This window comes from Acanthochromis polyacanthus, chromosome 24 (genome assembly GCF_021347895.1).
Source record: "Acanthochromis polyacanthus isolate Apoly-LR-REF ecotype Palm Island chromosome 24, KAUST_Apoly_ChrSc, whole genome shotgun sequence".
NCBI classification, from domain to species: domain Eukaryota; kingdom Metazoa; phylum Chordata; class Actinopteri; family Pomacentridae; genus Acanthochromis; species Acanthochromis polyacanthus.
This window is the reverse complement of record NC_067136.1, coordinates 339,292-352,869: the sequence shown is the minus strand read 5'-3', so window position 1 is coordinate 352,869 and position 13,578 is coordinate 339,292. Positions and strand designations below refer to the sequence as shown.

The 13,578-nt window shown below is 40.6% G+C and overlaps 1 protein-coding gene across 1 annotated transcript; it reads left to right on the top strand.

The window, feature by feature from the left end:
* The first annotated feature begins 396 nt into the window (after positions 1-396).
* LOC127532618 (coxsackievirus and adenovirus receptor homolog) lies at positions 397-4,758 on the top strand. The gene is made up of 3 exons (XM_051944592.1): positions 397-587; positions 960-1,310; positions 3,194-4,758. Exons 1-3 carry the CDS (start codon positions 533-535, stop codon positions 3,436-3,438), a joined length of 651 nt encoding a protein of 216 aa, XP_051800552.1. The 5' UTR covers positions 397-532; the 3' UTR covers positions 3,439-4,758.
* The last annotated feature ends 8,820 nt before the right edge of the window (positions 4,759-13,578 follow it).

Below are 13,578 nucleotides of genomic sequence, written 5' to 3'. Positions count from 1 at the left end.
TTTCTTTCTCTCTGCTGACATCTGCTGGTAAAAATAAACTCTTCCTGGGAAACAGCTGATTTACAGGAAACAGGTCCACTAATGCCCAGAGGATTCAAGGCTTCAAGCATATTCTTAAGGGATTTTAGGTATTATCTGAGGGGTTTGTGTGGGATTTTAAGGTTTTCAGGTGCTTTCTCAAGGTTTTATGTATTTTCAAAATGGGTTTTTTAGGTATTTTCCGAGGGTTTATGTATTATTTTAAGGTTTTAGGTGTTTTCTTAAAGTTCTTATGTATTTTCTTGAAAATTTTAGGTACTCTCTTCAACTTTTTAGATGTTTTCTTCAGGTTTTGAGGATCTTTGTGTAAAATTCCTCATTAAAAACATGTCCTGTCTCCACCTTTATCTGCAACCAGTCAGTGTCATTCTTACAGGAATCTGTCTGGTGGTTTCCTGTAAATCATGTGACTAGCTCTACCCCTGACATCATTCCTCTCTTAAAGGATGAAAACTACTTTCACTTTTACTCCTAGTCCTGCAGCAGTCCAGCCATGGCTGTTCTCAGAGATCTGCTGCTCTTCTACTGTCTGCTCTGGAGGACCACAGGTCAGTTCACACATTCAGCCTCTTCTAGTCTTTTCTGGAACCAAAACAAATGGATCTCCATGGTAACAGATGCTATGGAGCCAGATCGCCATGGCAACGGATGCTATAGAGCAGGGACGGATCCAGAGAAAAATGAATAGTGTGGCAAATATATACATATATATATATATATATATATATATATATGTCACAGGCCAAATTAGAATCCAGGCAGATTTTAAATCCGTCTAGGCAGAATTAGGATTTTGATTTCGCCTGCGAAATCAAAATCCTAATTCTGCCTAGACGGATTTAAAATCTGCCTGGATTCTAATTTGGCCTGTGACATATATACATAGATGCTGTATTGAAGGACTCTGCTTGTGTTTCCAGGACAGCTGGACGTGGTGGTAGGACCTGAGGAGGACGCCGTGCTGCAGTGTCAGAGTCCTGCTGAGGGGAAGATCTCGGTGCTGAAGTGGAGCCGACCCAACAGGAACTCTGACGGCTACGTCTACTTCTACCGGAACAACCGCTGCTTCCACAGCTACCAGCATCCTCGCTTCCACGGCCGAGTGGAGCTGAGACGACCGGACATGAAGAACGGAGACGCAACCCTGATCCTGAGGAACGTCACTGAGCAGGACGCCGGGATCTACGAGTGTTACACGTCTGTGAAGAACCTGGAAAGAAGCAAGAGGTCCTCAGTGGAGACGAGCCAGTTCATCAACCTGACGGTCACCGGTGAGTCCAGCATCTAGAAGACTCACAACATTCACAAACATAAAAACCTGTCCAACATGACATGAAAAACACCTAAAAGCTTCTCAAAGTCATTCCAGACTCATCCAAAATGACTTTAAATTTCTCAAAAGTGACTCCAGACATGTCCAAAACGAGAAAAAAGGAGTAAAAAATGACAATGCTAATTTTTTAAAAAGGGTTGAGATTCTAAAAAAATGTCCAAAATGACTTAGAAATATTTCAAAATGACTCCAAAACTACAAAAAAAACAAACCCTAAAACATGGCATTTCAATGATGAACAGTTGTCCAAGATTACTCAAAAATAGTCAAAAAGATTCACAAAATTACAAAAATCTGCCCAAAAACCATGGAACAAAATGACAAAAATATGTCAAAATTGGCTCAAAAATGTTTTTTAAAAATGATTATTACTAAAAAACCACAATCCCAACAGACTTTGTCCAAAATATTTTAAAAAGTGTAACAAGCAAACAATTATCCAAAATGACTCAAAAATACTAAAAAGAAATCTCACAAAAATACAAAAACCCGTCCACATGACTATAAAAACTGGAACAAAATTATCATTATTTATAAGAAATGGCTCATTTCCCCACAAAACATTTCCAAAAAGACAAATAAATAAATCTGTCAAATGAATCAAATAATCCAAAATGACTCAAAAAAATGGGTCAAAAATGATTGAAACAAAAACATGATGAGATTACTAAAAATCTGTCCAAAAAGATGCTTAAAAAATAAACAATTGTTTAATTTCACTTAAAAAAGTCAAAATGACTTTAAATTTGCTAAAAATTGCATTTTCAAAAACAACTCAAAATTTAAGTTTGTTTCTACAAAACTAAACCAAATTTATCCAAAATGATTCAATATGTCTAAAACTGATTTAATTTTGGCTGAAGTGATGAAATCATGGCTAACGAATTAAAATTTGTCGAAAATGACTCAAACATTGTCATAAATAATAAACTTTCTAAAATATTTGTCCAGAAACACATCAACAACAACACAGGACATGTCCATAAATGGCTCAAATCCGTCCAAAACTACTTTAAATTCTGACCAAGAAATGATAAAACGTGTTGAAAGATTTCTTATAACTGACCAGAATGACTTAAAATTGGTCTAAAATAAAACTATAAAAGTGTCAGAAACAGATCCTCTAGACCAGCGGCGTCAACACAAAAAGAGGAACAATACGACAAAGAATAGGCATAAAAACACAATAAGGACAAAAAGGAAACACAAAACGACAAAAGCAGAAACCAAACTACAAAAACATGAGGCAAACGACAAAGCCAGACAAAAAACCCCACAAAAAACACAAAAACAAGACAAAATATTACAAAACTGGGACACAAAAAGGCCAAAAATTCGACAAACGACACGCAGCAAATCAAAAAAAGACCAAAAATGACAAAAGCAAGAAACAAAATGCCTAAAATGTGGACAAAATAATGAAACACAAAATGACAAAAATATGAAACAAATGACGAAAGTCAGACAACAAAAAACAAAAAAGACAAAACATTCCAAAAACGAGAAATTAAACAACAAAAAATTGAAAAAACGAGACACAAAAAGATAAAACTGAGACACAGTTTTGAAAAACAAAACGACAAAAACACAAGACTAATGACAACAATTTGACAAATAAGCCGCAAAACGAGAAACAACAATGAGCAATCTCGCATTTTACTTTCTGATCAAACAACTTGTCATGGTTTTAAACCCTCTGGAGGGCTGGTTTTTGACCTTGTGGAGGGCCGGTTTTGGGCCATGGGCCACATGTCGGACACCCCGGGTCTAAACGAGGATCTGGCTGAACTCAGGTGTTCACGTCTGTTTTCTGCTCTTCAGGTGAAACACGTCAAACTGCAGAGAAGCTGGAGTTCATCGTAGAAGAACCTGAAGGAAACCCTCAGGATGCAGTAACCGTGGGAACCAGTGTCCCCCTGGTCGCTGTTGTTGTTGTTGTTGCTGTTGTTGCTTTTGTTTGTGTTCTAGGATTTGTGAGTCTCTGGAAAGTAAAAAGACGTAAACAACAGAGTGTTCAAAATCATTCAGACTCAGAGGAAGAGTCCATGTTTCCTGGAAAAGCGTAAATAATCAGGGCTGACCATGAAAAAATAGGAAAAAGCAGGTGAAAATATAATATAAATAAAACATCTATGGCACGTGACCCTCTGGAGGCCCGTGGTCCAAAAGTGGTCCTCCAGAGGGTCCAATCCGGCCCTCAAAGTGTAAAAATTACAGAGAAGACATTAACTACAGATTGTAAATCAGTAAAACTATAAATTTAAAATCATTTCTAGACCATGACAAGTTGTTTGATCACAAAGTAAAATACTAGATTGTTTCTTTGTTCTTTTGTCGTTGTGTCTCCTGTTTGTAATATTTTGTCTGTTTTTGTTGTTTTGCATTTCCTCTTTGTCTCGTTTGTGTTTTCTTGTTTATTGTTTTGTTGTTTTGTTCATTTTCTTGTTATTTTTTTGTCTAGTTTTGTCCATTTTTCTGTGCTTTTTAATTTTTTTGCCATATTTTCTGTCTCTTTTTTGTTTTGGCTATTTGTCTCATTTTTGTAATATTTTGTCTTGTTTTTGCTGTTTTTTGTCTTTTATTTTCTCATGTTTTGTCATTTTGTTTCTCATTTTTGTTGTTTTGTTTCTCGTTTTTGTTGTTTTGTGTTTCCTCTTTGTCTTGCTTGTGTTTTTTGGTCATTTTTTTGTCGCTTTGTAACTTTTTTGTTGTTTTGTTTTTGTTGTCCTTTTGTCTTTTTGTCAGATTTTTGTCATTTTAATGAGAAAGTAAAATACTTTATGGTCTACAGCTTCTATGAAATCTGTCTGTGAAACTGTGCACTTTCTTATCTATCCCATACATGGATTTTATTTTATTGCACTTATTTATTCATCATCTTATCATCATAGTCAATGTTCACTTGGATGTTTTAGTGGGAAACAAATCCAGCAGTCGTTTTATGAAGCGATAAAACACCGTCATGCTAACTTTGCATTCTGCCTGTGAGCTTTAACTTGAATCCTTTCACACATTTATTTTGCATGAGGTTCAAAACATGTCCAGAAAGACAACAAGAAAGTTTAATTAATTAGAAAATTATTATTATTAAAAAACACGACCACAAGAATCTGGAAATCTTTCAAGATGACTCAAAACTGGTAGAAAAGGATTCAAAGTTTGGTCCAAAATGTCCCAAAACGTCTTAAAAATGATTCCAAATTGGTCCACAGTGACCAAGAAAGTTCCTAAAATGATGCAAACTTTACTACAGCTGCTGTACTTTTCCCTCAGAAAGATTCCTGTCTGCACTGAAAAATGCACCTTCTGCTTAAATGAACACTGTTTGTGACACTGTGAAGACAACAACATGAATGTATGAATAAAATAAGCTCCATGATCATGAATGTGTTGGTGTGTGTGGTTCTTTAACACAAATGAAACAAATCACACATCAGGATGGTTGGAGGTCATAAAGAGTTGTTCAGAGTGATTAAAAATGACAAAATAAATGTTCAAATATTTCCTAGAATGGCTCAGAAATGTATTGAAATACCTCAAAAAAATGTTCAAAATGAGTCAGAATTTGTCCAAAATGACTCAAAAATTTCATAAAGCAATTCAATACAGATCCTGAAAAACTCAAAATGTGCCTTAAATGCTGGAAAATGTCTGAAAATATCTCAACTATCATCTGAATCGACTGACAAATGATTGTGCCCAGAATCATTTAAAATGTATTAAGGTTTGTCTGAATCACTCAGAAAGTGTGCTAAAAATCACTAAAATGTGCAAAAAACATTTTGGTATAGTTCAGAAATTTACTAAATAATTTTCAAATTGAATGAAAAAAATGGCTAAAAAATGCTTTCAAATCATTTGAAATAGTCTAAATGGCTCTAAAATGATGTGAAATGCTCAAAAATGTTCCTAAAATGCTCAAAAATGTGTTCAAACAGCTCAACCATCGTCTGAATCCCTTAAAAATTACTTAAAAGAATCAGAATCCGTCTGAATAACTCAGAAATTGTCAAATCAATGATCAACGTGCAAAAATTTTCAAAAATTGTCGGAAAAAAAATTAAAAACCCTTTAAAGTGTCAAGCTCAAAAAACAAAAACAAGACGAAACATTCCAAAAATCAGACACAAAATGACAAAAAGTGAGACAAACGACATGAAATGAAACAAAAACCAGAGGAAAAATTAGACAGAAATTACAAAGTGACAAAAAAATGGGCATAAACGAGACAAAAAGGAAACAAAATGACAAAAACCAGAAACAAACAACAGAAGTCAGATAAAAATGATAAAAAGCATCAAAAACATGTTAAAATATTACAAGAACAAGACATAAAATGACTAAAAATGAGACAAATGACACAAAACAAAATAATTTAACGAAAAAGTTACAAACTGACCAAAAAATGGACAAAAATGAGAAACAAAACAACAAATCAGACAAAAAAACAGACAAAATATTACAAAAATGAGACACAAAAGAACAACAGAACAATGAACAATCTAGTATTTTTACTTTCTGATCAAAACAACTTGTCATGGTCTAGAAATGATTTTAAATCTATAGTTTTACTAATTTACAATCTGCAATTAGTGTCTTCTCTGTAATTTTTACACTTTGATTGGACCCTCTGGAGGACCACTTTTGGACCACGGGCCTCATGTTGGACCCTCTGATCTAAATCTTTGAACAGAATTCTGGTGTTTCTTCTCAGAGGTCAGGAGTTGTAATCAGTCAATGATTTCATGTAACTGAGAATCCCTGAATGATGAAATCTGCTCTCTACTGTTTCTGTTTGAGTTTTCTTTTGGTTTCATGTTGAGACTGAAAGTTCAGCTGCAGGTCGAACTGTTCCAACACATTTTCACTTTTGGTTCTGGACTTTCAAAGTGACTCAAAATGTTTTTCAAAGTAAATTAAAAATATTTGAAAATTACAAAATAAAGAGAAAACCTCCAAAGAGACTTGGAAACTTCACAAAATGACCCAATAATGGCCCAGAATTATTCCAGATCGGCCCAAAATTACTCAGAAATATTTTGCTGTAATTCAAAACTCTTCAAAAAATAAACAAAAACTGAACATTAGTGTTGTTAATGCTATTTCTGATGATAATGCTAACAGTAATGCTAATGCTAATGCTAGGATAGCAGTACCTGCAAAAGTAAGACTCATTTTGTCAAAAAACACTAAGTCCATGATGTTGGGTTTTCAGCACAAAAACTGAAGTAAATATCAATGTTCTTAATGCTAACGTTAGTGCTAATGCTAAGTCAGCAGTATCTGCCAAAATGGTTATGTTCAATTATATATTAAAAAGAGCAAAACACTAAGATAGTCCACGAACAAAACAAACAAAAAGCAACAGAAAAGCAGCAGAAAGGAAAACTAATGACAGAAAAGCACAAAAAGCAGTTTTCTGATGTGAATCTGAGGTAAAACAGATGTTTAGGACAGAAAATGCAGGTTTGTGGGAAAAGAAACAGCAAAATCTGAATGCCCAGATTTTTATTTTAAGACTTTTTTGATCATCAGCTTTTGAATGTGAGCTGAAGTTTTTCAATTCGACTTGATTGACCCAAAACTAAACTAGACGAGCCCCCAGTAGAGGGCAGAACCACGCTCATGCATGATACTCTGTATCAATTTTGATCATCCTACGTATATCCCTTCCTACTTGATCTGCTGACCTCTAACTCCACAACTGAGCAGGGGACCTTAGACTGATCTTCAGTGCCGAGTTTGATTATCCTGACTTCAGCACTTGCAGAGATATCTGACCGGACATAGACACACACACATACATACTTACCCAGCCAGCCAGCCAGATACCGAAGCGAATGCAGTAACCCCGCTGACGTACGTCAGGCGTGGTTAATGACTATAAAGTTGTCAAAAATGACTTGAGACTGGTACAGAACGACTTAAACCCATCAATAGTGACTCTAAACCTGTAAAATTAACACAGACTTGTTTTAAATTACTTGAAATATGTCCAGAATGACATGAAGTTGTGAAAAAGAACTCAAAACCTTTCTAAAACAACAGAAATTTGGCCCAAAAAAACTAATAGCCAGAGTGCGAATTATACAGTGACATTTGGGGGGTCAACATTTTTTAGAGGCCAGGGTGAAAAGGGAACCCAGTACAGCTCAGGCGCCTGGTAACAGAAGTCTTGCACAATTCTTACAGCATCATGAAGGTCCAAGGTTTAACAATCTTTATTATTGTTGTTGTTTAATATAGAGAAAAGACATAAAATAAACATATATACAAGAAAACAAAATCATTAAATTTTAACAGGTCATTTTAAATATTTACAGAAATCTTACTTGTTTCAAAAAAATGTCTGCATTGTGTACTGTCCTCCTCCTCCTCCTCCTCCTGTCTGCTCACTGTCCTCTCCTCCTCCTTTCTTGCTCACAATATCTCCCTCTGCCTCCTTAATACAACAGCACATGCATGTAAAATTCACCATGCTATAATGCTCTGTATTTATAGCCTCTATAACAACCACTGAAAATACAGGCTGCATTTTCTTAACTATGTCCTAATTTTCAACTTACTCTTTTTTTGGCACCAAAATAGTGCCTGATATCTTCTCCTTTCCTCTTGACCATGTTGGCTCTGTAAATGAAATCTAATTTGAGTTCAATGAAGTAGTCATAAATTGGGACTAATACAACTATCACAGGCAATCAGTTAATCAGCTTTTAGTACGTTGATTTTAACAGTTCAACTAATCAGCCAGATTATAGTCCTGCATGAAATCTACTGTCATGGAGTGCCTATTATAAAAGCTAATATCAAGGCAAAAGCGTAAATAGATCCCCGCTCAGAAGACTATTAAAATTAAATAATATAATTTAGTAACAGACTGACATTGGATTACATGTTGTCTATCAGTTCTGTGTTTTCCTATATTCATAAAGGTGACATACAGGCTGACAGGCCTGTCAGTCATTGAGAGAGAACTGGAGCTAAAAGCTAAAAGTAGTGAGGACTGGTTTTCATTATTGTATGAACGTCAGCCCCCCATTTTCTAACTGCTCATGAGCACCGGTGTAAGCTAACGTAACATTCACAGCAGTTTAAGCTAGCATTAACATATTGACATTTACACATAGATACATGATAACATTCGTCTGACACACCGGACACAATATGAATCCAAATATAATTCGTAACTCCGAAAGTGGGATACTAAATAAAAATAAACTAGCTAGATAACTTACATCACAGTGCTCCCCAAGTCGTTGATGTCCCGAAACAGCGCAAAGCCAACTTTTTCTCCGTCTAGCTCTTTTTTTTTTTTCACGCGCGGCTACTTGGATTTCAGCCAGGCAGCTGGGAACTAACAGTGACAGTGAAAATGGTATAGTCCACTCTGGGGGTGTCTGTCTGGGTGTGTGTGTTTTAGCACAAGCCTCTTCCTGGCATGAATATGGAAAATACAATACACTGTAATATTTTTGACACTAAAAAGGCAGATATATGTTTCAACCCCCCCCCCCCCCCCCCCCTCAATCTCTTATTTGTACCCCTTTTAGGGGGGTCGAAGTTGTAATTGGGGGGGTCAAACCCCCCCAAACCCCCCGTAATTCGCACTATGCTAATAGCGGTAAAATATCTCATTGAAAATGGCCTGAAGTTTAATTCACACTCTGTACAAAAACACGTATAAATGCATCCAAGTGCTATAAAAACAGTCCAAGGTGACGAACCCTTTCCCAAAATGACAACGATTCATCTAAAGTAACAGAAATGACCCTGAAATCTGTCAAAATAACGAATTATTTTAATTTTATCAACAGAATTTTGCAACATGAAGCTTAAACTGTGTAAAACTGTGAAACCAGATCTGATCTCAGAGCAGCAAAGAGACAAAAAACCACAAAGATTGATCAGGAGGCGTCTGAAACTGAATGATCTGGGTTTAAAGGAGGCGCAATGACGGCTGGAGGCCAGCAGGTGGCAGCATCAAACCTCCTCAGGACATCCTGAAGGCATCAAGCAGCCACAAGAGACTCTGATAAACTCAAAAATAATTTTAAAAAAAATCTCCAAATGACTCAGAATCACTCAGAAATAATTAGAATGTTGTCAGAAATGACAGAAATCTGCTCGATGTGATGAAAACTTTTCAGAATTACTGAAACCAAATGTAAAAAATGACTAAAACCAAAGAAACCCATCCAGTGTCATTGGAAAAACTCATTAAAATGTGTCCTCGATGAGAGAAACTGCCTACAATCATCTGAATAAACTCGTTCCCAGTTTGTTCCTAAACTGAGGAACACAGTTATGGATTATTTAGAACCACCTCAAACCAGCTGGAACCAGATTCTGTAGTCGTGAAGCGATCACCGAAGCAGAAACAGGACAAATGTCTGTTTATTTGGAGAAAAAAGGGATTAGTCCTAATCTAAAGGTCACAAAGATTTCATTTGTGAACATTTTCTGCTGAACGCAGCATCAACAGTTCCTGTTTTCTTCGTTTTAGTTTTGTGCTCGACTGTCTCAGTGTTTCTCATCTTTTGGTTTTTTGTTTCACTGGTGGACGCTGAGGATGGACTCTGGAGGGATTACCAGGAGGTGAACGAAAGAAGACACAAAATGACAGAAATGAGACACAAAAAGGCAAAAATGAGACAGAAAACAAGAAATGAGACAGAAAACGACAAAAACGAGATGGAATATAACAAAAACGGGAGGGAAAATGACAAAAACAAGACAGAAAACAACAAAAACGAGACACAAAATAACAAAAATGAGACACAAAACAACAAAAACAAGACACAAAATGACAAAAATGAGACACAAAATAACAAAAATGAAGAAATAACAAAAACGAGATGAAAATGACATAAACAAGACAAAAAATGACAAAAACGAGAAAGAAAACACTAAAAACAGAGAAAATGACAAAAACAAGACAGAAAATGATGAAAAGGAGAAAGAAAAAGACAAAAATGAGACGGAAAATGACAAACACAAGACACAAAATGACAAAAATGACATGTAAATTGACAAAAACATGACGCAAAATAAAAACAAGACACAAAATGACAAGAAATGAGACACCAAATGACAAACACGTCACCAATAGGTGACCCTGGAGGGTCTTTGTGATCATCAGATGCAGCTCCAGGATGGTGGGAGTTTCTACTTGAGTTGGTGTTCTCCATGGACTGAAGGCTAACGTCCAGTCCCTATCTGACACCAACTTAGAGGCTAACGTCCGGTCCCTATCTGACACCGACTTAGAGGCTAACGTCCGGTCCCGATCTGACACCGCCTGAGAGGCTAACGTCCAGCCGCTATCTGACACCGCCTTAGAGGCTAACGTCCAGTCCCTATCTGACACCGCCTTAGAGGCTAACCTCCAGTCCCTATCTGACACAGCCTTAGAGGCTAATGTCCAGTCCCTATCTGACACCGCCTTAGAGGCTAACATCCAGTCCCTATTTGACACCACCTGAGAGGCTAACGTCCAGTCCCTATCTGACACCGCCTGAGAGCCTAACGTCCAGTCCCTATTTGACACCGCCTGAGAGGCTAACGTCCAGTCCCTATTTGACACCGCCTGAGAGGCTAACGTCCGGTCCCTATCTGACACCAACTTAGAGGCTAACGTCCAGTCCCTATCTGACACCGCCTGAGAGGCTAACGTCCAGTCCCTATCTGACACCGCCTGAGAGGCTAACGTCCAGTCCCTATCTGACACCGCCTCAGAGGCTAACGTCCGGTCCCTATCTGACACCGCCTTAGAGGCTAACGTCCGGTCCCTATCTGACACCGCCTCAGAGGCTAACGTCCGGTCCCTATCTGACACCACCTCAGAGGCTAACGTCCAGTCCCTATCTGACACCGCCTGAGAGGCTAACGTCCGGTCCCTATCTGACACCGCCTTAGAGGCTAACGTCCAGTCCCTATCTGACACCGCCTGAGAGCCTAACGTCCAGTCCCTATCTGACACCGCCTTAGAGGCTAACGTCCAGTCCCTATCTGACACCGCCTGAGAGCCTAATGTCCAGTCCCTATTTGACACCGCCTGAGAGGCTAACGTCCAGCCGCTATCTGACACCGCCTTAGAGCCTAACGTCCAGTCCCTATTTGACACCGCCTGAGAGGCTAACGTCCAGTCCCTATCTGACACCGCCTGAGAGCCTAACCTCCGGTCCCTATTTGACACCGCCTGAGAGGCTAACGTCCGGTCCCTATCTGACACCGCCTGAGAGGCTAACGTCCGGTCCCTATCTGACACCGCCTTAGAGGCTAACGTCCAGTCCCTATCTGACACCGCCTGAGAGGCTAACGTCCAGTCCCTATCTGACACCGCCTGAGAGGCTAACGTCCAGTCCCTATCTGACACCGCCTCAGAGGCTAACGTCCGGTCCCTATTTGACACCGCCTGAGAGGCTAACGTCCAGTCCCTATCTGACACCGCCTCAGAGGCTAACGTCCAGTCCCTATCTGACACCGCCTGAGAGGCTAACGTCCAGTCCCTATCTGACACCGCCTCAGAGGCTAACGTCCGGTCCCTATCTGACACCGCCTGAGAGCCTAATGTCCAGTCCCTATTTGACACCGCCTGAGAGGCTAACGTCCGGTCCCTATCTGACACCGCCTTAGAGGCTCACGTCCGGTCCCTATCTGACACCGCCTGAGAGGCTAACGTCCGGTCCCTATCTGACACCGCCTTAGAGGCTAACGTCCAGTCCCTATCTGACACCGCCTGAGAGGCTAACGTCCAGTCCCTATCTGACACCGCCTCAGAGGCTAACGTCCAGTCCCTATCTGACACCGCCTGAGAGGCTAACGTCCAGTCCCTATCTGACACCGCCTGAGAGGCTAACGTCCGGTCCCTATCTGACACCGCCTCAGAGGCTAACGTCCGGTCCCTATCTGACACCGCCTTAGAGGCTAACGTCCGGTCCCTATCTGACACCGCCTCAGAGGCTAACGTCCGGTCCCTATCTGACACCGCCTCAGAGGCTAACGTCCGGTCCCTATCTGACACCGCCTGAGAGGCTAACGTCCGGTCCCTATCTGACACCGCCTTAGAGGCTAACGTCCAGTCCCTATCTGACACCGCCTGAGAGCCTAACGTCCAGTCCCTATCTGACACCGCCTTAGAGGCTAACGTCCAGTCCCTATCTGACACCGCCTGAGAGCCTAATGTCCAGTCCCTATTTGACACCGCCTGAGAGGCTAACGTCCAGCCGCTATCTGACACCGCCTTAGAGCCTAACGTCCAGTCCCTATTTGACACCGCCTGAGAGGCTAACGTCCAGTCCCTATCTGACACCGCCTGAGAGCCTAACCTCCGGTCCCTATTTGACACCGCCTGAGAGGCTAACGTCCGGTCCCTATCTGACACCGCCTGAGAGGCTAACGTCCGGTCCCTATCTGACACCGCCTTAGAGGCTAACGTCCAGTCCCTATCTGACACCGCCTGAGAGGCTAACGTCCAGTCCCTATCTGACACCGCCTGAGAGGCTAACGTCCAGTCCCTATCTGACACCGCCTCAGAGGCTAACGTCCGGTCCCTATTTGACACCGCCTGAGAGGCTAACGTCCAGTCCCTATCTGACACCGCCTCAGAGGCTAACGTCCAGTCCCTATCTGACACCGCCTGAGAGGCTAACGTCCAGTCCCTATCTGACACCGCCTCAGAGGCTAACGTCCGGTCCCTATCTGACACCGCCTGAGAGCCTAATGTCCAGTCCCTATTTGACACCGCCTGAGAGGCTAACGTCCAGCCGCTATCTGACACCGCCTTAGAGGCTAACGTCCAGTCCCTATCTGACACCGCCTTAGAGGCTAACGTCCAGTCCCTATCTGACACCGCCTGAGAGGCTAACGTCCAGTCCCTATCTGACACCGCCTCAGAGGCTAACGTCCGGTCCCTATCTGACACCGCCTTAGAGGCTAACGTCCGGTCCCTATCTGACACCGCCTGAGAGCCTAACGTCCAGTCCCTATCTGACACCGCCTGAGAGGCTAACGTCCAGTCCCTATCTGACACCGCCTGAGAGCCTAACGTCCAGTCCCTATTTGACACCGCCTGAGAGGCTAACGTCCGGTCCCTATCTGACACCGCCTTAGAGGCTCACGTCCGGTCCCTATCTGACACTGCCTTAGAGGCTAACGTCCAGTCCCTATCTGACACCGCCTGAGAGCCTAATGTCCAGTCCCTATTT

Excerpts from the sequence above, each read along its gene's own strand:
- LOC127532618 (XM_051944592.1), top strand. The coding sequence starts at position 533 with ATGGCTGTTCTCAGAGATCTGCTGCTCTTCTACTGTCTGCTCTGGAGG. Across the intron at positions 588-959 it reads TCTGCTCTGGAGGACCACAG|GACAGCTGGACGTGGTGGTA; the intron begins GTCAGTTCACAC and ends TTGTGTTTCCAG. Across the intron at positions 1,311-3,193 it reads CATCAACCTGACGGTCACCG|GTGAAACACGTCAAACTGCA; the intron begins GTGAGTCCAGCA and ends TCTGCTCTTCAG.